Raw genomic sequence first — 23,890 nt, 5'->3', positions numbered from 1 at the left:
ACGGTCGCAGGTTCGAATCCTGCCTCGGGCATGGATGTTTGTGATGTTCTTAGGTTAGTTAGGTTTAACTAGTTCTAAGTTCTAGGGGACTAATGACCTCAGCAGTTGAGTCCCATAGTGCTCAGAGCCATTTGAACCAAAGAAACTATTACACCAAACAAGAGCAGAAAAATGCGAGATACATGTCAAGGACCGAATTGTAACAGGCATTTAGTGTTTCACATGCAAACTCACAACAAACACGGTTCGATACCTACTGTTATATCGACCTTGAGATGATCTAGAGGTATGATGACGATGGACCAGAAGACATTACGACTCTGTTGCCAGAAGACATGACAGTATCTTTGCTGTGAACTACTCCAGCAGCATATGAATGATCTTTCGATTTCATTTGCCCAGAAGCTCATTGGGCTGGGCAGTAATAAAGTAAAAAAAAAAAGGAAAGCACGAGAGGTTGATATAATAATGGCACCAATCTTCCATCAGCTAGTGGACCAGATTTTTCCATATCTAACAGCGTCATTCAATGAATTTCCTTTGCAGGTACAAGTAACCAGAATCCGCAGATTCTCAAGTATCATTAGGGATCCAGAACAACTTAGCCCCAACAATATCAAGGAATTTTGCATAAAGTGCATTACCAGTTTGGAGGTGGGGGGTCGAAGAGGGTACATTGTGCCCTTTTTAAAAAATTAAAATTATATTAACAACGTTCTATTGAAGAGGTACATATGTGTAATTAGGGTCCAGAACCTTAAAATACCTTTTAAAACAATTTTAGCAATATCAAAGCACTTCCAATAATATATATTACTCACTTTGTAAATAACATAAAAAATATAAGGAATTGACATTTCTTTCAGTGTTGTTGGCTTTTACTCTAAACATTATTTTTAAAGAGGTGCTGATATGTAAGTTATGTCCCAGAACTTGGCAACGCTGACTACGATTTCCATTGAGGACAGAGACATCTACTACTGTTATTTAAATTTTTGGTAACTGAGTTGAAAAATTTAAAACATATATGGAATATGATAGAATTCATTAACAACAACAAATAGTTTTTCAATAATTTAAAACATAAAGAAACTGACTACATTACAATGTGTGTTATTGATGGGCTTAAAGTACCCCACCCTTCGCCCCCCGTTGGTATTGTGAGGGTTAAATATTACAACACAAATCGTTTGGTAAATACTCAGCTGAAGTACAGGGAAAGGTTGCGTGCCGCCATCTGAGCCATCACAGACTCATAATAGACATGAGCTACTGCATTATGGTATGAGCAAAGGTAAATACACCGAAGATGCGGTAAATCACGCAATGAATATTAAGAATACATCAGACAAGTACATTATAGGCATAATGATTGATAAAGCTGGGGCTATCGATAGTTTATGGTTACCTGCCCAGTACAATAGTCTGAGGCAGATGGGCTGCCCAGTTGTCTCTACAACTTCCTAAGAGATTACTCCACAGACAGGCTAGTGAAACTGGAATACCTCGAAAGTAAATTGTGAAAAATTTCACCAAAAGCTGCCCACGGATTCTTGTTTGTTGTCATTAATGAACCAGCTTCAGATGATAACAAATATTGGAGGCTGCATCAACTATGCAGACGACCTACTAATATAGTATGTGGCAGAACAAGAGCAAAATTAGAAAAAGACTAAGTAATTGGTGCAAAGGAAATAAACTTACAAGCAGCTTACAAGCAGCACACAAAAGACTTCATATATTAGTGAATATTATGAAGACTATAAAAGCCAACAATCAGAATAAGTGACCAGCCAGTGAACAGAGAAGAATCACAAATATACCGTGGTATAAACGTCGATGAGAGCACCTAGTAATCGTGTATTAGAGAGGCATTAATATCCTCAAGAAAATAGCAATAAATGGGCAAATAAACTTTAAACTGCGTCGAAATGCAAGAAGATCATATCACAGAGCAACCTTAATCGCTATTATGGCTACAGGTTGAGCGACTCGTATAGGCAGAATGTTGACAGTATGAAGAAGTACCTAGCGTTAGGCGCCTGTAGGTAGGCAACGTCTTGACACAGCTCTGTTTCAGATACCAGCAGGGGCATACGACAACTTCACAGGCTGTCACTGTAGAGGTGCACTATTCAAATTCTCAATCCGGGTGCGCAAGTGCCACCAAAGTTGTTGCCGAACTGAGGGGTCTTTTAATTCACGCCTGAGCCAATCTCAGTCCTCCGAGATCACTCCACAGCAGGCGCCGGAACATTAGGGCTTAAAGTGCATAAACACCCTTTGCTGCATCATATCACCTTTAAATTTCCGCAAATAATTTTGATCGTCCCATAGTGCTTCCAACCTGTGCACGAGACCAAAATTTGCGCTCATGCTGCTCTTCAAAGGGGTCAGATTAAGTATAGTGTGGATACAGCACAACGATGTCCTTAGAAATGAGTTGAAGTGTCTGGGGGTGTCAGAGCATCGAAGGTTGTCGAGAGTGTCATTATACTGCTTAACGCACAGTAGCCTGGAGTTTTCGATTGTGAAGTGTGTGGGAGTCAACGACCCAATGAATGAGTGTTTTCATTGACATTCCAGTTCAAAGTCAACATCGAAAATGTGTAAATCAGATGGGCATCGTGGTTCTTAAATAAAATTTTAAATTATTCATTTACTGCAATTACATTGCTTGATCCAACACTGATAGTTGGTTACTTCTTTCTAAAAGAAAATTAGCCATGAGAAAACTGTGAAACAACAAACACCTGAGAATAAACAATATTCCTGCGAAACTTCTCAAAGCGGGAGGAACGGAAATGAAATTCCAGTTCCACAAAATTACGCCTGACAACTGTTAACAGGAAAACATAACGCAGATATTAAAAAGCCTCTTGCATTGCCAGTCCTAAAACCGAAGAGTACCTTAAAAAGCTAAAATTACGAATAATTTAGTCTACTTGCGGATGTATCATAAAATAATGACGTCCAACGTCTCAAACAATTCTGCCGCTTTCTCAGAATATAAATTTGGCTTCCAGAAAGCCGAGGAATCAGGGAAGGAATATAAGCTTTAAAATTAGTTGTTAATTTACTTTCCACATATTTCACTGCCACATTCATAGCCTCTGCATACATACGGAAAGTGTTTGAAGCTCTGAAGAAAGTAGGAATAAAATACAAACTTTGTTTCACCGTTTCTCACTGTCATCTTCATAAAAAGGAGAAGGATGTTGTAATAGATGAGAAAAGAGTGCATGCACTTGTTCCACACATGTTTTATCGAATAGTAAAAAAATCTCGAATACATAAATGGATAATGTGGAGGGGATATAACATGTAAATAAATTGGTCTGAACCAAATGTGACTATTTGTGAGAAAGAACGACTAATCAGTGTTCTAGTACATGTATGTGACAATCTACTGCAACGTGTTGACTGTGCTACTTACTTGAGAAGCCAGATCACCTGAGCTGTAACAAGAAAATATGAAATAGGAAGCAGAACTACCAATGAAAAAAGTTCCCCCAATATAACAAAGAAAATATTAATCTCCAAAATTAACTGCCAACAAATGAGAAAAAATGGTTCAGAAAGGGCATGTTTGGAGTGTGGTACCGTGTGGCCGTGACACATGGACCCAGGAGGCTGAGCAAAAGAGGCGACTATCCCCTTCTCACACCCTATTAAGAATTTCGCCACTTGTTATGTTATCAGTCGTTTTTTATGTTCGGGATGCGCTTGTAACAGCATACCAAGAAAGATTAGTTTGTAGAATACCGTCATTAAACAGAGTTCATATTATTGGTTATTTATTGAAAGCAATAATAAATATGTAAATGGAAAAATTACTGCAGTTACACCACAGCTTAAGTTTATGGAGCAAGATGTAAGCTGAAATAAAGCATAAGACAGAACTACGTGGAGACCGAATGTCTGCTGCTATCACATCCTACGACTCAGAACTGAAGAAATGGAAATCTTCTTGCACAATCTAGATCAGGCACTTTAGTAACAGATACTACTACATTTTACTCCTCTCAATTACCGGTACCATTTTTATTTAATCATATCTCAGCACCCACAACTTCTCAGTCATGTCATTTTAACATTCATGATTTGCATATGTTGCAACTCCAGTGTTCTTTATCGTGTACCACCCTGCCCTCTGGTTTAATGCTCTCTCTCCTACTGCACCATGATCAGCAATTAAAATTTCTTCACCTCTATTTTATTTCAGTCATCAGCCTTTTGACTGGTTTAACGCGGCCCGCCATGAATTCTTGTCCTGTGCCAATGTTTTCATCTTACAGTAGCATTTGCAACCTATATCCTCAATTATTTGCTGGCTGTATACCAATCTCTATCTTCCTCTACACTTTCTACCCCATGCAGTTCCCCATAATACCATGGAAGTTATTCCTTCATCTCTCTAACAGATGTTCTATCATCGTCCCTCCTTCTCGTCAGTGTTTTCCATATATACCTTTCCTCGCTAATTCTGAAGAGAACCTTCTCATTCCTTAACTTACTAGTGCACATAATTTTCAACATCCTTCTGCAGCAGCACATCTCAAATGTTTCGCTTCTCTTCTGTTCCGATTTTCCCGCAGTCCATGTTTCACTACCATACAATGCTAATGTCCAAACATACATTTTCAGAAATTTGTTCCTAAAATTAATGCTTTTTTTAATACTACTGCATGTCTCTTGGCCATGAATTCACTTTTTGCCAGTGCTAGTCTGCTTTTTATGTCCTTCTTACTCCATCTGTTTTGGGTTATTTTGCTGCTTAGTTAGCAGATTTTCTTGAATTCGTCTACTTTTTTATCCTCAATTCTGAACATAAGTTTCTCACTGTTCTTGTTTTGCTATTTTTCATATTATCAGTTTTCTTAATCCCCAATCTGTACCCGTTGTACTGTTCATTACATTCGACAGATCTCGCAATTCTTCTTCGCATGTGCGACATTAACCTCTCACAGCCGTAACGACGTTTACGTCCCCTGTCTCGCATCAGAAGCCAGACTCACTGCATGGCTCACCGCTGACTGCTCTGAGAGGTCAGCAGCGGCAGCAGCTCTGAACAGGCGCGCACCCGCCCACTACCTGCTCTAACGAGCTTCAAGCCACGAACAGACGACTGCATAGTTCCAAAAATATGCAACACTCCTGGAATAACCTCTTATTTTTATTTATTGCGTTATGACAGTACCTGCTTCAAATGCATAAAAGAATGTCCTCTACTATGTTGGTGCCTATAATTGTAACAAGGGTTAAACACTAACAAAGTGTGCAAAGTGTGTCTATTTGTATTTTCCTTACAAAACGGATGCGTAGATCTCTCTAGTAAATGGGTGCATTGTTGAAACTTCCTGGCAGATTAAAACTGTGTGCCCGACCGAGACTCGAACTCGGGACCTTCGCCTATCGCGGGCAAGTGCTCTACCATCTGAGCTACCGAAGCGCGACTCAGGCCCGGTCCTCACAGCTTTACTTCTGCCAGTATCTCGTCTCCTACCTTCCAAACTTTACAGAAGCTCTTCTGCGAACCTTGCAGAACTAACACTCCTGAAAGAAAGGATACTGCGGAGACATGGCTTAGCTACAGCCTGGGGGATGTTTCCAGAATGAGATTTTCACTCTGCAGTGGAGTGTGCACACACTCCGCTGCAGAGTGAAAATCTCATTCTGGGTGCATTATTGCAGTTAACCAAATCCACTCACACTTTAGAATGGAATGGATTTTAATTATTATGCTAAACAATGAAATCAACACAGATAACTGAATTACACTCACGTAAGACACTTTTGGAAGTTCGACAAAGTTCCCTCACACGCAAGTGACAAATAATATCATCAAGTCCGAAGACTCGTGATCATAAATCATTCATAGACTCAGTCGATATTCTTTTTAATTGGAATCTTCCTGAGTACTTCATTCTTGGTCGTAAATTTTCATCATCAGACTACTGCTCTAGTGTAGTGTACATTAACAGAAGCATACATTCGGTTTCCAAATACCTAAGTTTAGTCACGGCTGTAAACGACAAACGAACCAAATTCTTTTGGTCTTAAAATCAGATCACGTATTCTTAAGCACAAAATGATTTACTTGCAACTTACGAGAATTTCTTCAAAATGGTTCAAATGGCTCTGAGCACTATGGGACTTAACAGCTATGGTCATCAGTCCCCTAGAACTTAGAACTACTTAAACCTAACCAACCTAAGGACATCACACAACACCCAGGCATCACGAGGCAGAGAAAATCCCTGACCCCACCGGAAATCGAACCCGGGAACCCGGGCGTGGGAAGCGAGAACGCTACCGCACGACCACAAGCTGCGGACGAGAATTTCTTGGTTCGTTATCTCAACGTTACTATTGACTTGTTTGGCATGATCACGACGTATATTCCCGTAATGCAAGAATGAGTCCTTTGACTGTATGTCAGAACGTGTGCATAATTACACGAATGTTTATTAGCGCAGGACCATAGGGCTTAACGCAATGCCTCACAATTTGGCAGGTGGTTCTGTCACATACATATTCGGTATAAAAGAAAACGCATATCATTCGTGAATAGCAGCTATAATATCTGATTATAAGCTTTAAGTGAATTTCCATTTCCTCCGTGGGGCCAAAGTTACATTACTGAGGAGTCTGATTATGTTCCCCTTTCTAATTTATTTGTTTGCTCCTAAGAGTAATGTTTCTACCTAGTATTACGGTTACACCAACACTTGTTTGGGAATAAACCGAAGTATAAATAGCTGTTGCCATGTAGCTGTTACGTTAGTTCTGTAGTGTAAGTTGTTCTGGTATCCAGTCCTGTTCGAACACACGGTATAAAGTATGCCATCCAATATTTTGGCTCTGTGTAACTGATACAGCATTGTCGACAAACTGTTCTGACCTTAATTTTCTGCACGACACGAGTGCTAATGAATCTGCTCCTGAAGCGAAGCAAAATTTTTAATGAGAGAGTATACAAATTAGACACCAAATCGAGAGGCTTTACTTGTTGTCTACCCTAGATTCGTACTGGTTTATTACGTAGAAGTTTAAGCAGAAATGCTTGTTTTTTATTTTCGAAACGTGAGACAAAACGTAATACAAGCTGCAACGCAGCAAGTTATTCCGTGTTATCGTAGGTGCACTTAAGTATGGAGAACTGGGCGCCCCTAGTTGGAGGGGATTCGTTCGTTGTTTTTTTTTTTCTTTTGTTCGAATGCAGCTAATACACCTATATCAGATACCGCCTGTGGCAGTGAATCAACCTGCCAATGGAATTCTACGAATATTTATTATCCCTTGAATCTGAATAAACTACATTAGTTTTTTTGTTATTGCTAAAAATATACCGCAAAAAATTTCATTTCATTATTTATCACAGTTTCGAAAGTAGAAAAATTTACCTAAAAATTACAGAAAAACAGATATTTCAAAACCGCTCTAGTAACGGCATTAGATGAACTTTCAACATCATATGCAGCTATTATAAGAAGTTTAGCTCCTAACAATAGGTCAACTAGAAATGTTCGTTATGTAAAATTTGTAATTTTTATTTGACGTAATATTGGAATCTTTTAAAATTAATATTCAGTTATTTTTTGTTATGTGAGTGCGTCGGAGAGATTGAGAGGGTGAATGAGGAACATCTGAAAATCCAAAATGTTTTATTTTGTGAAGACCTATACGAAATCCATACTGAGAAAAATTTCTGGGAATAACAACGATTCACGTAACATATGTCTCAGTGAACACGCTTTTGTAAAAGGCAACCAGAAAAAAATTAGGAACGAAATAAATTTGTTGTTATTTTGGTTTATAATTAAATCTAATGTAATAAACTGAACTTTTACTGACGTTAAATTACTTTCTAAACTTTGATTGGGTAAGAGAGGATTTTTCGAGAGAGTGTTCCGATCGGTCATTCAGGTCAACAGAAAATCAGAATTGAGAGCTTCCCGTGCACAGAGAGGTGTGTGTTACCTGTACGATGATATTGCCTAGAAAGTCGCTTCCGGACCATTGTACCGAATACATTAGTTTATGTCGCTCTTCGCAATCAGTATGTAAAATGGAGAATTAGTCAAGTAAATTGCGTTTGGTTACTGCTAACAGAAAGTAACTTGGGTGCAAGACATGTTGGTGAACGTTTGGTAATTGCATGTGCTTCCGTGTGAAAGATAACTGTGTGTGAAATATTCCTGTCGAACTTACAAAATCCGCGTGGCACTTTTCTATTCGTGACAGAGTAGTATGGCAAGCACTTCTGTAAAGGAAGAACACTGAATCGACCGAACGTTTAAATCACGCAAAGCTGTGCGTCGGTGACTGTTTCGATGGTGAATAGTGTTCGGGTGGCTGCTTTCGTATCACATCTTTACCACTATAAACTTGCAGAGAGAATATAGGTGAGGACGTAAATAAGGGCTTGGTAGCCATTTCATGAGTCTTGGTGGCAATAAATAGTCAATAGAATTTTAAACAATTAGCTACATGAAGGTAGAAAACGGACAACCGATATTTATCATGAACTTTCAGGAAGTGATTTTTAACTAGTGTCTAGTGGATTGTGGGTGGCAGTTTCTTTAACGCTGCTCTGCACCACCTACACAGTACCTGCTACGACAGAGAGAAGGAACAAGGAGCAGAGAAGAGGCTTAACGGGGTAGGTTGATTGACCTGTGAGAATATGATAACAATAAGAAGGAAAACAGAACCCTGCCCTCCGATAAATAAAATACCGTTGATCCTGGACAGGTACAAGCCAGGTGGCAGCCATTGCCTGTACTTCGCGTTCATTTGATAGCTGGGTTCGATTTAGTCTGCGTGTCGTACCGTTGCAAAGTTGGAAGAAAAATTATCGACTCGAACTACAACGGGGCCCTTAGCGTATGAAGAAACTGTAAGAGTGGACAGGACTCACCGTAGAGTGAGGGAGGGGTGTCTGCAGGCAAGTGATGTTCGTCGCCGCGGCCAACACACAGGGCGTCCCGGCAGCTCCTTGCGTCACGGTGTGCTCAGTGACACAGCCAGCCCTTCCTTATACGCCTGCAGAAGGCCGCGTGACGTCACCGTGCCTCGCACGTCTTCCTCCAATTACTGTAGTGATGTGGCGCTTATCAGTGCGTGGTTTATCTCGAGCGTCTGTCACCAGGTGTGACAACCTCAACTTTAGTAGGCTTATACAATCTGTCTGTCTATTCCCACAAGGCCATTAGACTTCTCCGAATGCAAAATGTCAGAGCAACTGCGATAATGATTAAGACTTGACGCTGTATGCCAAAAAATATTGTCCCAGTCTTAGTTTGAACAACATCAAACTTTTAATTTCTTTCTGTTCCGTCACTGTCTGCAGAACGAGTGTGGCTGTATTTCGTGTGTTCGTTGTTCAGTTGAGTTTTCCTAGAGTGAATAACCAGATGTGTGAACTGATAGACTGAGAAATGCACTTGTTCATCTTCCATACCGTGAAGCACAACTCTTCTACTGCAAGGTCTTTGCTTTCCATAATGTTGGAGGAGGTAGTACAGAATAAAACAAGAGAAAAGTCCACTAAATACGGCCTGTGAAACGCATGCTTTAAGAGCATGTTAATTAGGAGAGATGTGTCTCACATTCTCGAAGATGAACAAGTGCTCATAGCTATTAAGGTATACAATTCCGGAGCCAATGTTTACTAGACTTTTTGTTGTTTTCGTCTTTATGATCAACTTCGAGAATTTCCTACTCTACCACCTTAGCAACAAAGGTTGTGGAACAGGGACGCCAGGATAATTTTCGCTTACAACTTCCGGCTCGTTCGTTTCCCGACTGTGATCCCTTACCTCATACTAATATATTTTCCCTTCCCCCTCAGTTCTAATCGTCGCGCAGTCATCCTGTGAAAGGTAATGAAAAATGCAGTCTGGCAATATTTATTATCCTTGGCGCGCGCACGCACACATGCAATGTGTTTCCGTATAGAGAACATTGACTCTTCGAACACGATAATATGGTGCTACAGTTATAAGCTGTGCTGTTGTTGGTTGTACGATTGCCAGTGTGCCTGTCCCTATTGCTCTATCGATGAAAGCTGAAACAACAATCGCCGTAATGACAGTGCTCAGTGCTGTAGAGGTCCTCACATTGTCCATGTGGGTACTCGTCTTGTTCTCGATCCCCGTATGTGCGGTAGATCTACGATACTGCATGGCCAAGCAAGAAATGACTTCTCTCATGGACGCTAACGGCGTGAGGATGCTGAGATCGTGCGCTGCACTGAGCACGCGCATCCTGAACTCACTGCTCCCGTATTCGCACGACAGTCATGGGGTCCTGAGCATCAGACTCGCAACTGCGGATGGGGCACCAATAGCAGCCACAAATACTCGCCGCAGGAACAGACATAGCCGCCACTGAAAGCGCTGCAGCATACGGGGAGGCAGCGAGTTTGAGGGGGGGATGGGGGGGGGCTGTGGTGTGTGGCGGTACCAACTCAGTCCTGGCTGAAGGGTGATTGAGTGGGAGTTCAGTGTCCCTAGGTTGAACATTGGTCGGTTCTAGTCCCTATTGACCAAATTTATTTAACTTCTCCTTCTTAACACTTAGTAAAATGTTTTAGTTTCACCACACCACAAACACTCTTATACTCTCTCTGTCTCTCTCTCTGTCTCTCTCTCTCTCTCTCTCTCTCTCTGTCTCTCTCTCTCTCTCTCTCTTCCTCTCTCTCTCTCTCATTTGTGATACAGTTTTGAATGAGCTGCAGCAAACTGTTAGAATCAAAACTGAGCGCCCCTGAACCCAAACAGCAGCCACCGTGGGCGCTGGTGGGCCCCAAACTCTGGAGCAGGCCTCCAGAAACTACGCAGTTTGCACCCAGTTGAGCATGCTTAATGTAGGCAAGTCTCAGTTTCCCTCTTCAATTTTTACTCCTGAAACTTACCATAATTACCAAATTGACATTTCTGTGAAGCCTCAGGATGGGCTTACCAGCTGATTTCTTCTTCCAGCGAAATTTTCTTTTCTCAGCAATACAAGTTAAAAACTCTTCGTTGGTTATCGAATGTACCTGTATAATCTATAGCGTTCTTCTATAAAACTGTCGTTGTGGTCTTCAATCCAAAGACTGGTTTGATGCAACTCTCCATTGTACTCTATTTTGTGCAAGCCTCTTCTTCTCCAAGTACCTACTGCAGCCTACATCCTTCTAAATCTGCTTACTGTATTCATCCTTGGTCTCCCTTTGGGTTTTTCACTCCCCACGCTTTTCTCCAGTACTAAATTGGTGATCCCTTGATGCTTTGGAATGCGTCCCGCCAGCCGAGCCCTTCTTTTGGTCAGGTTGTAACACAATAATCTCTTCCCCACAAACCAAACCAAACAAATATCTCTTCTCCCCAATTCTGTTCAATACCTTCTCATTAGTTACATGATCTACCCATCTAACCTTCAGCATTCTACTATAGCACCACATCTCAAAAGCATCTATTCCCTTTTTGTCTAAACTGTTTATCGTCCACGTTCCACATCCACACATGCTTACACTTCAGATTATTACTTTCAGAAAGGACTTACTGAGATTTAAATCTGTATTCGATGATAACAAATTTTTCTTCTTCAGAAACGCTTTTCTTGCAATTGCCAGTCTACATTTTATATCCTCCCTACTTCGACCACCATCAGTTACTCTGCTTCCCAAATAGCAAAACTCATCTGCTACTTTAAGTGCATGATTTTCTAACCTAAATCCATCAGCATCACCTGATTTAATTCCACTACATTCCATTGTTCTCGTTTTGCCTTTGTTAATGTTCATCCCATATCCTCCCTTCAAGACACTGCCCGTCCCATTCAACTGCTCTTGCAAGTCCTTTGCTGTCTCTGCGAAAATTGCAGAGTCACTGGCAAACCTATAAGGTTTTATTTCTTCTCCCTGAACTTTAATTACTACTCCAAATATTTTCTTTTGTTTCGTTTACAGCTTGCTTATTATCCATTTTGAATAACATCGGGGATGGGCTACAACCCTGTCACACTCCCTTCTCAACCACTGCTCCCATTTTGTGCCCCTCGACTCTTATAACCGCCTTCTGGGTTCTGTACAAATTGTAAATACCCTCTTGCTCCCAATATTTTATCCTTGCAACCCTTAGAATTTGAAAGAGTATTCCAGTCAACATTGTCAAAAAGTTTCTCTTTGTCTACAAATGCTATAAACGTTGGTTTTATCTTTCCTTAACCTATCTTCTACCACACCTGTCAACGCCTGCTTTCTTTGGGATTGGTGTTATTATATTCTTCTTGAAGTCTTAAGGTATTTTGCCTCTCTCATGCGTCTTGCCCACCAGATGGAAGAGTTTTGTCATGGCTGGCTTACGCAAGGCTATCAGTAGTTCCAACGGAATGTCCACTCCTGGGACTTAGGTCTTTTAGTACTCTGTGAAATTCTTCACGAAGTATCATATTTCCCACTTCATCTTCATCTATGTCCTCTTCCATTTCCATAATATTGCCTTCAAGTACATCACCGTTGTATACATTCACTATATACTCCTTCCACCTTTCTGCTTTCCCTTCCTTGCTTAGGATTGGTTTTCCATCTGAGTTCTTGATATTCATAGAAGTGGTTATCTTTCCTCCGAAGGTCTCTTTAAGTTTCCTTTATGCACCATCTATCTTACCACTAGTAATATACGCCTCTACATCCTTATATATGTCCTCTAGCCATTCCTGCTTAGTCCTTTTGCATTTCCTGTTGATCACATTTAGACGTTTGTATTCCCTTTCACCTGCTTCATTTATTGCATTTTTATATTTTCTCCTTTCATCGATCAAATTCAATATATCTTGTGTTAGCCATGGACTTCTACTAGCCCTAATCTTTTTACGTACTTGGTCCTCCGTTGTCTTCACTATTTCGTCTCTCAAAGCCACCCATTCTTCTTCTGTATTCATTTCCCCTGTTCTTTCCAGTCGTTCCCTAATGCTCCCTCTGAAACTCTGTACAACCTCTGGTTCTTTTAGTTTATCCAGGTCCTACCTCGTTAAATTCCAGCCTTTTTGCAGTTTCTTCGCTTTTAATCTGCATGTCAGAACTAATAAAATGTGGTCAGAATCCTCATCTGTCCCTGGAAATGCCTTACAATTTAAAACCTGGTTCCGAAATCAATCTGAAACCTTCCAGGATCTCCAGGTCTCTTCCACGTATATAACCTTCTTTCTGTAACAATATTGTTCAAATATTCTCTCCCTGTCTGAACTGTGAAATGAATTCGTAGCACTTTAATTCATATTCGATGTACGCAAATTTTGTGTTTCGAGATATGCTAATCTTGCTAACTCGAAAGTTTTCATTTCTTCTCTTTGAAGTTAATTGCCTTTTAAAATGTCTCCTCTTTCGCCTATACTACTTGCTCAATGTACAGATACAGTATCACAGAAGATAGATTTGTTGGTATATCAACGCGGACTCTTCAACGTGCCTACAAAGCTCAAAAATTGACAGGAATTTCTGTTGTCGGTGAACGCAGATCCGTTTCAACGAGTTTTCGAGCGAATATTGCGAAGAGATATTAGTTTTATAAACAAAAACTGTCCTTTCTTGCTGCAGTGTATTTTATTTCCTTTAGACGTGTCTTGCATTTTACTTTAATGTATCTTCAGTGGGATATTTCTTGGAATCGGCGTTTCTTCTCATCTGGTCACATGCTGGAGGTGGTACTTTAACTTGACTTACGAAAAATAAGCACGTTTTCATATTCCGAATTTTTTTCCTGACAATTTTCATATTGTTTGCCCTTATTGCTTTGGAGCACTAGTAGTCTTGTCATTAGTTGTACATATTTCCATTAAATTTGTGATTTAAAGTCGTAACTTCGTTACGCAAGTTCTCTTTACTAAATGCGACTGACTTTTCATCACTGCCAGTAGTCATGTTACGGATTTTGTCTACTTCATTGTACAATTTGTTGCACTAGATCCGTACGCCGTTAACCATTATACTCATCGAATTTTGTCCTTCTTGCTTGTATTATTGATTTTAATGATCTTATCATTTTACGCCTGTGTTTTCTCAAGAGCTTTATTAACCAGTTCAATTATTTGCTTGCGTTTTTTTGTCAACGTGGCTCCGAAATTCTTGGGTTTCCGTTTCGATTTCTTCGCGTTTGACTTTACATCGCTCTCGGAGCTGATCATGTTTTTCATCGAACATCTCAGTAAGCTCCGATCGCACAATATTGAGAGTATCTGTCAACGTGTTCAAATTAACAGATTGTAATTGCCTTTGCGATTCTTTGATTTTGTCGTCCATCATTAACTCCATTTCCCCTAATACATGAGTAGAGACGTTATTACTAACAGTACTGGACCCCTTTTGTTGAGTAGCCAACGGCGTTGAACTAGGCTTGGGCAGATGTTTTCAATAAGCATCAAGTTAAAGAGAGATGCAAGCTGCGATTGCTGATGAGCTTCATCGTCCCGCCCGTTGAACGTACCCTAGGTAGGCAGTTATCACAAAAGGATTTAGCAACCTCCATCAAGCATACTTAAGTGACATGATTGCATAGTCGAAATGGAATTCTGGATATAAATATTTATTAACAGTGGTTGATGTTTATTCAAAATACGCGTGAGTTGTTGCTCTGAAGACTTAAAGGCGGTGTTGCAGCTGCAAACGCGCTTAAAAAAATTTACACAAAGCAGGCGGGTTCCAGTACACTTACAAACTGATCTTGGGAAATAATTCTACAACACTAGTTTCAAAAAGTTAATGCAACACCTCAGAATTAATCATTAGTCCACTTTTTCAAATATGAAAGCTTCCAAGCTTGAACGTTTCAGCAGAACTCTCAAGAGACTTACGTTCAGAAAATTTACTCCTGACGCCACCTACAAATAGATTAATACTGTACAAAGATTCGTAAAGCAATATAATCACACGAAACACAGGGCAATTAAAATGCAGCCAGCGGAGGTGTATAATAAAATCAAAATGAACGATCCACGCCCTTATAAGCTTAAACTGGCGATTATGTCAGTATTAGCAAACAGAAGACAGTCTTTGACAAAGGATACACTGCAAACCGGTCAACGGAAATTTTCACAATACGTGAAGTGCAGTTTTTCAGATGCAGATATTGGTGGTACGTCTTGCCTGCTACCTTTTTGGTTTAGTTCCCATTACTGCAAGGGGTGAGGACCCTTGGCTGCTACATTTCGCTCCAGTTCTCCTTGCCGCCGCTACTCTTCTGGTAAAGTCGAAGGATACAGACAGACGTGATCAATCGTGGTACACAGGACGTGGTACACAGAACGAACTATCTCCGTGATACTTCAGTCTAACTTTGTTAGTGGTTGACCGATCGACCTATTTCCGTGGTACACAAATCGAACTAACCTAAACTTGCACAACACAGTGGAAAAACGACATACGTAAGATGTTTTTTTTCCACCCCAAACGGGATAAACCGACCCTTTTAATACTTGAACTGATAATTCGTAAGAAAGGGAAGTTCACAACATTCCCATATTAAATTATGCAAATTTTAACACCTTGTACACACACACACACACACACACACACACACACACACACACACACACACACAGAAGAAACTGTAATTGTAAACATTGTGTGTGTGTGTGTGTGTGTGTGTGTGTGTGTGTGTGTGTGTGTGTGTGTCCTTTAAAGATCTTTAAAGAAACAAATCAAAGTATATTCGATCACAAAGCAAACTGTAATTGTAAACATTGTGTGTTTGTGTGTGAGTGTACGTAACCGACTCCTCTGGACGGCTGCCCCGACGTTGCGCAACGGCCAGAGGGCGATGACTCAGATGGGTACGGTGCCGTAGCGTACGCGTAATCGCTGCAAATATCCGTCTGCATAGCGTTCCAGAACGAACATAGACATACTACTGATGTTCAAATGCTGTTGTCTTTCAAAAAAAAAAAAAAAAAAAAAAAAAAGCCTTTGCATTTTTATGCAGAACATTCCATTCTTTCAACCTTGAAGCCACAACCTCAAGTAGTTTTTTTTTGATAAGCCAGCGTCACGAACCAGATTAATTCAGACTGTGTAATGATATGAGATTCAGTTGAAATGTTTGTGCCGGAAAACAATGGATCCTGTGTTTCTGTACCAGAATGTAGCTCAGATTCGGAAAATACATTTTCCTTGGGCTCATCAGTAACTGTACTCCATGTTTCTGGTCTTTGAGGAGCGGGCAGGCTTGAACTGTGCTGTGAGGCAGAGGCCTCCTAGCTGAAGCAAGATGAGAATACTGGACAGCGTGTCTAGCCTTCGATGTTAGTCCAAAGATCTGTGTAATCCAGAAGTAGCAGTCTGTTACGTGGTTCTGTGGTTCTCTCCAAACCATGGTAACGCACAATCGAATGTGATAAGGTTCGGTTTTCAATCACCCACTTAACAGCGTCACAAATGAAACACAACATATGTGTGGGACCCAGGATGTATCCTGACCTCCTATTTTACAGCCAAAATAAAATTGGTGCGATTATCTTATCAGTGGGTTTATATTTCTCGTTTTAGGTTAATAAGTTCCCTCTCGTCAAATGTAATGAAAAATGTACACACGTACGGGGCACTGTTAATATGCAATCACACTATATATAATCACAAAACAATAAAAACATTACGAAGTTCTTAGTCAGAATTGTCAACAAACCTTATAACATGTCAATCACAGGTTTCTGATTTCACTAATATACGCCTCTACTTAAATATTTTTCTAACAGGAAGATATCATTTCAGTATAATAGTACATGCAAATAACAGAAACAAATGTTAGTATGCAATAATTAATAATGTAGCTTAAAATATATACACTTTATGATAGTAATTGGAGCCCAAAAGTGCGATTCTAACTTCATATTCAGAATTAGCAGACTAAAAGCGTTGCAAAATATTCCATCCTAAAAGACCAATTCCAATATTACATCCAGAATCAAAACACCTAAATACACCATAACTAATGAATATTTCTCATGTAACAAAAATCACTGTTTCTCATTGTAATTTATGGGTGTGTTATCACAGCTTTGTGGCACAGGAGTTACACGAAGAAATGGGTTCCTTCCAGTAACATGCCTTACAACTTTAAATTTTTTCCATGAAATGTTCGAGAGATAAAATTCAAATTGCTTAATGGCAGAAATTGCTGTACTTCTCCATGTAAATAACTTTCCGTATAAGATCGGAAACGCAGGCTATGACATACAGATGTAAACTAGATGCTTCACAGGGTTTGACCCCCCAAAAGCCAGAACCAGTGAGTGAAACGGCAGCTTCCGCTCTGCCTGTTGGTCAGAGAGTTGTGGCACGGTGGCTGCCCTCTACCTCAGCTGCAGTCTGGCTCCAGACACTGAGGGAGCAGACCCTCAGCCCGAAGAGCGGACTCAGCCGGCGCCGCCTCGGCCCACCACAGAGGCTGGACTCACTTGCTCCCAGGTGAAAGTTTTCAGTCGGAACACTCTTTAGTCAGCCATTAAGTTCCGTCTTCCATGTGCTTCCCAGTTACGCTGAATGTCGGGCAGTCTGCGGTCTATAAGCCGCTCCTGCCACTGAAAAGTATTCATAATGAAGTCAGAGAAGTTTGTTTGGGAATTACTTTAGTGAAGACGACGCAAACACTGAAAGGGTGTAAAATTCTTGAAAAGATGTGCTCAAGGGCACGAAGCATTTTCATAGACAGCTGACAATATTTAGACATCGCTACAATTTATTACATAGATAATTTTAAATTATTACGTAAATATTACGTTTTATTACATAAATAAAAAATCTACTCTTTTACATACTGCTTTCCTTACTCAGAAGTGATCTTTACATACATTCTACTCAAACATGGCAACTGGCCCTCCTTCGACTTTGACTTTGTTTCTGATGAAATCACATGCTTCACATCTCTGTGATTATCTTATGGCTGTTGGTGACAGAAGTGATAACTAGGCTTCGCTTGTAAAATACGGTCGCCTCTCATTGAGGGATCCCCAGTTCGACTATTATTATCTCCAAATATTTCCTTGTTACTCTTTTTCTCGTCTCTTCCTGTTACTTATAGGAATCATACGATCTTTAAAGACTGGTACTGAAACTTTATCGACATAATTATTTCCTCATTTAATGACATATTTACTTCTTTTTTTTGTTAGATGTTCATTGGCTTTAAAACTGCGCCTCATTCAGCCTTTTCGGTCTCATTTAGTAAGCGCAAAAGATTAGGACCAAGAAAACTTTCAAATTAATAAATTTCACGGCGCTTGCAGGGTGTGGCTAGTCAGCAATCCTACTCGTCTGTTTGCGACGCGAGGAAAATTCTTGGACGTGCATCAGATAGGTGACGGATTGCCCGATAAAGACAATGGGCGCCTCCTGAAGTGTTTTGTTTACTTGTCGTATCACACTTTTGAAGTGGTGACGTTCTCCAGAGAGCTCCTTAGTTGATAAGGAACCTCTGTTACAGACATCTTGGGAATTTCTGAGTGTTTGGGATGGCGACACAGCACTTGTTCTGAATAATATGCTCCCGGTTTTATGCCAAATATAGCTCAGCTTTCGATACAGCTGGGTCATAAGATCATTATTCGAAGAGCGAAGATTTCTGCATCATGTCTACGCAGTTTCAGCAAATTAAAGATGGTAAGAAACTACTTAAAGTCGATCTTAGGTAGAAAGACTGTCAAATACTGCTATCTTGTTGATCGAGTTCGACACAGCTGCTAAATTTCACTTCGATGACACAACCAGTGAGTCTGCTAGAGCTCTCAGGCCTCTTGCAAATAGTCAGTCTCGCTACATGAGTCTAGAACTAGGTGTTGGCAATGATTACATTATTCTAGCATGCGGCTTTCCTTTTCATTATTACCTCCCTACTACTATTCTTCTCTCTTTTGCTCTCCCTACTACTGAATCCAAGCCACCCATTATAGCTAAATTTTTATCTCTTTTATGTACTGGAATAATTTCTTTATCTCGTCATATTTTCTGTCAATCGCTTCTTCATCTGCGGATATGGTTGGCGTTTAAAGTCGTACTAATGTAGTACCTGCTGGCTTTGTGTCTCTCTTCGCTACGATAATGCTTTCATTACACTGTACCTAACAGTGTGTCGGCATTCCCAGTTTCTTATTCGCTGTACCTCCTGCCTTATCCCTATCCGATTTTGTTTCGATAACATTAATATGACATCATTAAAACTCCTTTTCTTCACGCTGTTACATTACCCTATTTAAAGGATCTACACTACTGGCCATTAAAACTGCTACACCACGAAGATGACGTGCTACAGACGCGAAATTTAACCGACAGGAAGATGCTGTGATATGCAAATGATTGGCTTTTCAGAGCATTCACACAAGGTTGGCGCCGGTGGCGACACGTACAACGTGCTGACATGAGGAAAGTTTCCAACCGATTTCTAATACACAAACAGCAGTTGACCGGCGTTGCTTGGTGAAACGTTGTTGTGATGCGTCGTGTAAGGAGGAGAAATGCGCACCATCACGTTTCCGACTTTGATAAGGGTCGGATTGTAGCCTATCGCGATTGCGGTTTATCGTATCGCGACATTGCTGCTCGCGTTAGTCGACATCCAATGACTGTTTGTAGAATATGGAATCGGTGGGTTCAGGAGGGTAATACCCAACGCCGTGCTGGATCCCAATGGCCTCGTATCACTAGCAGTCGACATGATAGGAATCTTATCCGCTTGGCTGTAACGGATCGTGCAGTCACCTCTCGATCCCTGAGTCAATAGATAGGGACGTTTGCAAGACAACAACCATCTGCACGAACAGTTTGACGACGTTTGCAGCAGCGTGGACTATCGGCTCGGAGACCATGGCTGTGGTTACCCTTGACGCTGCATCACAGACAGGAGCGCATGCGATGGAGTACTCGACGACGAACCTGGGTGCACGAATGGCAAAAGTCTTTTTTTCTCATGAATCCAGGTTCTGCGTACAGCATCATGACGGTCGCATCCGTGTTTGGCGACATCGGGGTGAACGCACATTGGAAGCGTGTACTCGTCATCGCCATACTGGCGTTTCACCAGGCGTGATGGTATGGGGTGCCATTGGTTACACGTCTCGGTCACCTCTTGTTCATACTGACGGCACTTTGAACAGTGGACATTACATTTCAGATGTGTTACGACCCATGGCTCTACCCTTCATTCGATCCCTGCGGAACCCTACATTTCAGCAGGATAATGCACGGCCGCATATTGCAGGTCCTGTACGGTCCTTTCCGGATACAGAAAATGTTCGCCTGCTGCCCTGGCCATCACATTCTCTAGATCTCTCACCAATTGAAAACTTCTGGTCAATGGTGGCCGACTACCTAGCTTGTCACAATACGCCAGTAACTACTCGTGATGAACTGTGATATCGTGTTGAAGCTGCATGGGCAGCTGTAGCTGTACACGCCATTCCAAGCTCTGACTCAATGCCCATGCGTATCAAGGCAGTTATTACGGCCAGAGGTGGTTGTTCTGGGTACTGATGTCTCAGGATCTATGCACCCAAACTGCGCAAAAATGTAATCACATGTCAGTTCAAGTATAATATATTTGTCAAATGAATACCCGTTTATCATCTGCATTTCTTCATGGTGTAGCAATTTTAATGGCCAGTAGTGTAACATCCAATGATCCAAACGGAAGGTTTTTTTACATCTGAAATATTTTCCAGCGAGGATGCCATCATCGTATAACTGTACATTACGGCAGCATGTCTTTGCAAAAACCAGAACAAATACTGCGTGAGATACTGAAGTGACTGGCACACTGGGCACACATTCTGGAGGTCGACGGTTACGGTCTGCATAAGGCCATCCCGATTTAGATTTTCCGTGATTTCCCTCAGTCGTTCCAGTCAACTACCGACGTGGTTTCTTCGAAAGACCACGGCTGATTTCCTCCCCATCCCTGAAACACTCCGAGCTGGCGCTCCGCCTCTACTAACCTCGTTGTCGACGGAACTTTGAAGCATAACGTTCCTTCCTTCCCTCCCTCCTTCCTTCCTTTCTTTTCGAAAAAAAAGTGTCACAACTGTAGCTTCCCCTTTGTTTGTGGCCGTTCGCAGTACCAGCACAGGAAGATCGAGTAGAGTTCCAACGCCAAATCAGTAAACCATGCAGATAGTTTTCTCTCCAATTACCGGGAAGGCTGCTGCTAGTTCAGGGATCAAGAGATAATCTGGCATCTTCACAGGTATATCTCCGTTGGGGTTGCACATACAGGACAGTTATCAATATCTTTGCATCTGTATCGCTCATTTAAGTAATATTTCTCAATAAGTCTTCATTTCTATTAAAACTACCTCACTAATTACATAATTTTCCAAATGTAATTACAAACAGTTGGAGAAAGTCAGTGTCGCGGGGGACTTGGCAGGTCTGCCAAGGGAGCAGCATCACCTCATCACTTCAGTACGAATCTCCTGCTGTGGTCCAGACAACGGGACTTCCAGACGGGACTTACCGAAACGAGTGTGACATCTTCGCCCTACGAGATTCTCACCGACACGTTGCATCTCAAAAAAAAAATTCAACCGTTTGTTCCAACGACTTGCAGGTGCGGGATCATCTGCAACTTGCTCAAGGTGTCGCGTTATGCCACGGTCGGTTGGCAGGCCTGGCATGGAAGAGCGAGTGCTGCAGGATGTAGAAGGCGATGCTGAAACAAGTGTGCGAAAACCTGCGGTTGCTGGAGACGTAAGCTATTCTCTCGCGCAGTTCTGTTACTCTTCCTGTATGACTTACATCGTGTGCAGGTTCTCATACTCCAAGCCCAGTGGGTTACGCCAGTGGGCAAATGGATTTCCAGTAGCTACCATTGAAGCAAGGATTCAGGTTCGTCTCCTATCGATACGTTGGCAGGAATTGTGGGTGAAAGGCTTATATGGTAAACATAACGCGAGAAATTAACACATAGCGATTATCACCAGTTTATAGTCGACGAATTACATGTTTTTGATAACGTTACACTCGCAGATTGACAACCGTACTGCCGTGTGTTACGCAGACGTTTGATGATTGGGGTAGATTGTTTTGGATATTCCAGCAGCAGCTATCCCACCTATCCTTAATATCCTATGTTTCTGGCTTCCGTTGAATACGTACGCGGCTTACACACCTGTCGACGGCAGGGACACGTTACAAAAGCCTGTTTCCGAAGCACGTGACCAAAGACGGAAGTAGACAGGTGTGTTCTCACGAGTTCGTCATTCTTTGACAAGGAAGTCTACGGGATATGGAAGAATGAGTGGTGACAGCATCCAACACCTCTTGTAGTGTTTACAGAAAGATGGATCCATAGGACAGAATCACTGGTACCTCGACATGTGTTTCTTTCCAGATATCTGTTTGCAGTACCTTTTCTTGGGCTTGAGGAGCGCTACCTGCTCTAGCAGTATGGAACATCCTGCACACTCCTGGAGACTGAGGTCGGTTCGTGATGGAGGCGGCTCTGCACCTCTGTTTCCTGATCAACCCGCGTACCAGTCGAGGGAGGAATGGCTGGCTGTACACCTCGGTAGGCGGCCCATGCTGTCTCACGTCCTGTGGGACACGCGCGACGGAGGCAGCGGAGCTGTTCCACAGCCCACAGTCTATACAGGCTCCGGAAATTTAACCAGGCTGCGAGAGGACAACGCCCCATTCTACCAAACCTCTCCATTACAGTTATCTGAACCTGTCTTTGACTTTTTCATTACAGCTGGGTGAGTGGCAATGAGGGGGAGAGGTGATTCATCATTCTTCTGACCGATTTGTCGCAGCTCGACACGACTTTCTCCCATATGTAAACCTCACCATCTGAAAATGTGTCTTACATCTAACATCCTCAGTTGTTTGTTGGAAAAATTCCAGCTGACTTTGTCCTTTAATACACCGTCTGCTGTCTGCTTTTGACTAGCTGCCACATGACGTTAAATGTCCCAGACTGCTCCGTTCTCACGACAAGTAATCCGCAGTCTCATTTGAAAATCGCGGAAAAATCCGAAATTCACGTACGCTGTCGAGTTCTGAAGGTTTCGTTTAAAAAATACGTAGAATGTTCCTGTTGTAAAAACAAACTGATTATATCATATTCTGAAAACTATTAGACACCCAAAAATTCCTTTTTTGTCCTTTGCAAAAATACCAGGTTCTCAACAGTTCTTTCCAAATTTGTGCATCGCGTTGAGATTGCTATGTAAAACCTTCGCTAGATGCTTTTTTCTAACGCTTTGTCAGCAATTTGCTGGTAACTTGTATTATATTAGCTTGCGACATAAGTTCGTAGAATTTTTTGTTTTGTATGTTTGTACTGTGGTCGCTGTGGGTTTATTTACTGATTGACGTTTTTATTTGTAGTTCAGTGTTGTTATTTTAGTTTACATATTGTAATTGTCTCATTTGGAGTCAGTTGAGGTGTGGACGTGAGAAAACGGAATGCCAAGTAGATTAATCCAGAATGATCCACTGGCATATGTGAGGAACTGCGATCATTCCAACATCGTATGACATTTGCATGCAATGAGGAAGGTTCAAAAATTGATTGTCTGGGTATCGATGGAATGCTTGAAGCCAAAACCACAAAAATTAGTCGATGGACATAAGTGCATGTCTGCTTGCTCGTCATCAGATAATTCGTGAACGACACCGACCATTCGTATCCTGCATCGGTACTGACGACAAGAAATGGTGTCTTTGTGCTAAGGAAAAGAAAGGAATGGTTGAGCAACACCCCGTGCAAAGACTTGCGCGCATGAAAAAGAGATAACCCTATGCATCGCCGGCCGCTGTAGCCGCGCGTTTCTAGCCGCTTCAGTCCGGATCAGCGCTGCTGCTACGGTCGCAGTTTCGAGTCCTGCCTCGGGCATGGGTGTGTTAGGTTGGTTAGGT

The 23,890-nt window shown here is 41.5% G+C and overlaps 1 protein-coding gene across 1 annotated transcript in view; it reads right to left on the bottom strand.

The window, feature by feature from the left end:
* Positions 1 to 23,890, bottom strand: part of LOC126419737 (serine/threonine-protein phosphatase 6 regulatory ankyrin repeat subunit B-like) — a 164,686-nt gene that overhangs the window by 120,716 nt on the left and 20,080 nt on the right. Inside the window, exon 2 of the mRNA XM_050086915.1 lies at positions 3,454 to 3,458. Within this exon, the coding sequence (XP_049942872.1) occupies positions 3,454 to 3,458 (5 nt within the window). The remainder of the gene's footprint in view (positions 1 to 3,453; positions 3,459 to 23,890) is intronic.

The sequence above is a fragment of the Schistocerca serialis genome, chromosome 9 (genome assembly GCF_023864345.2).
Source record: "Schistocerca serialis cubense isolate TAMUIC-IGC-003099 chromosome 9, iqSchSeri2.2, whole genome shotgun sequence".
Classification (NCBI taxonomy): Eukaryota; Metazoa; Arthropoda; class Insecta; order Orthoptera; family Acrididae; genus Schistocerca; species Schistocerca serialis.
The sequence above is the reverse complement of the archived record's forward strand: the minus strand, read 5'-3'. Positions and strand labels throughout refer to the sequence as shown.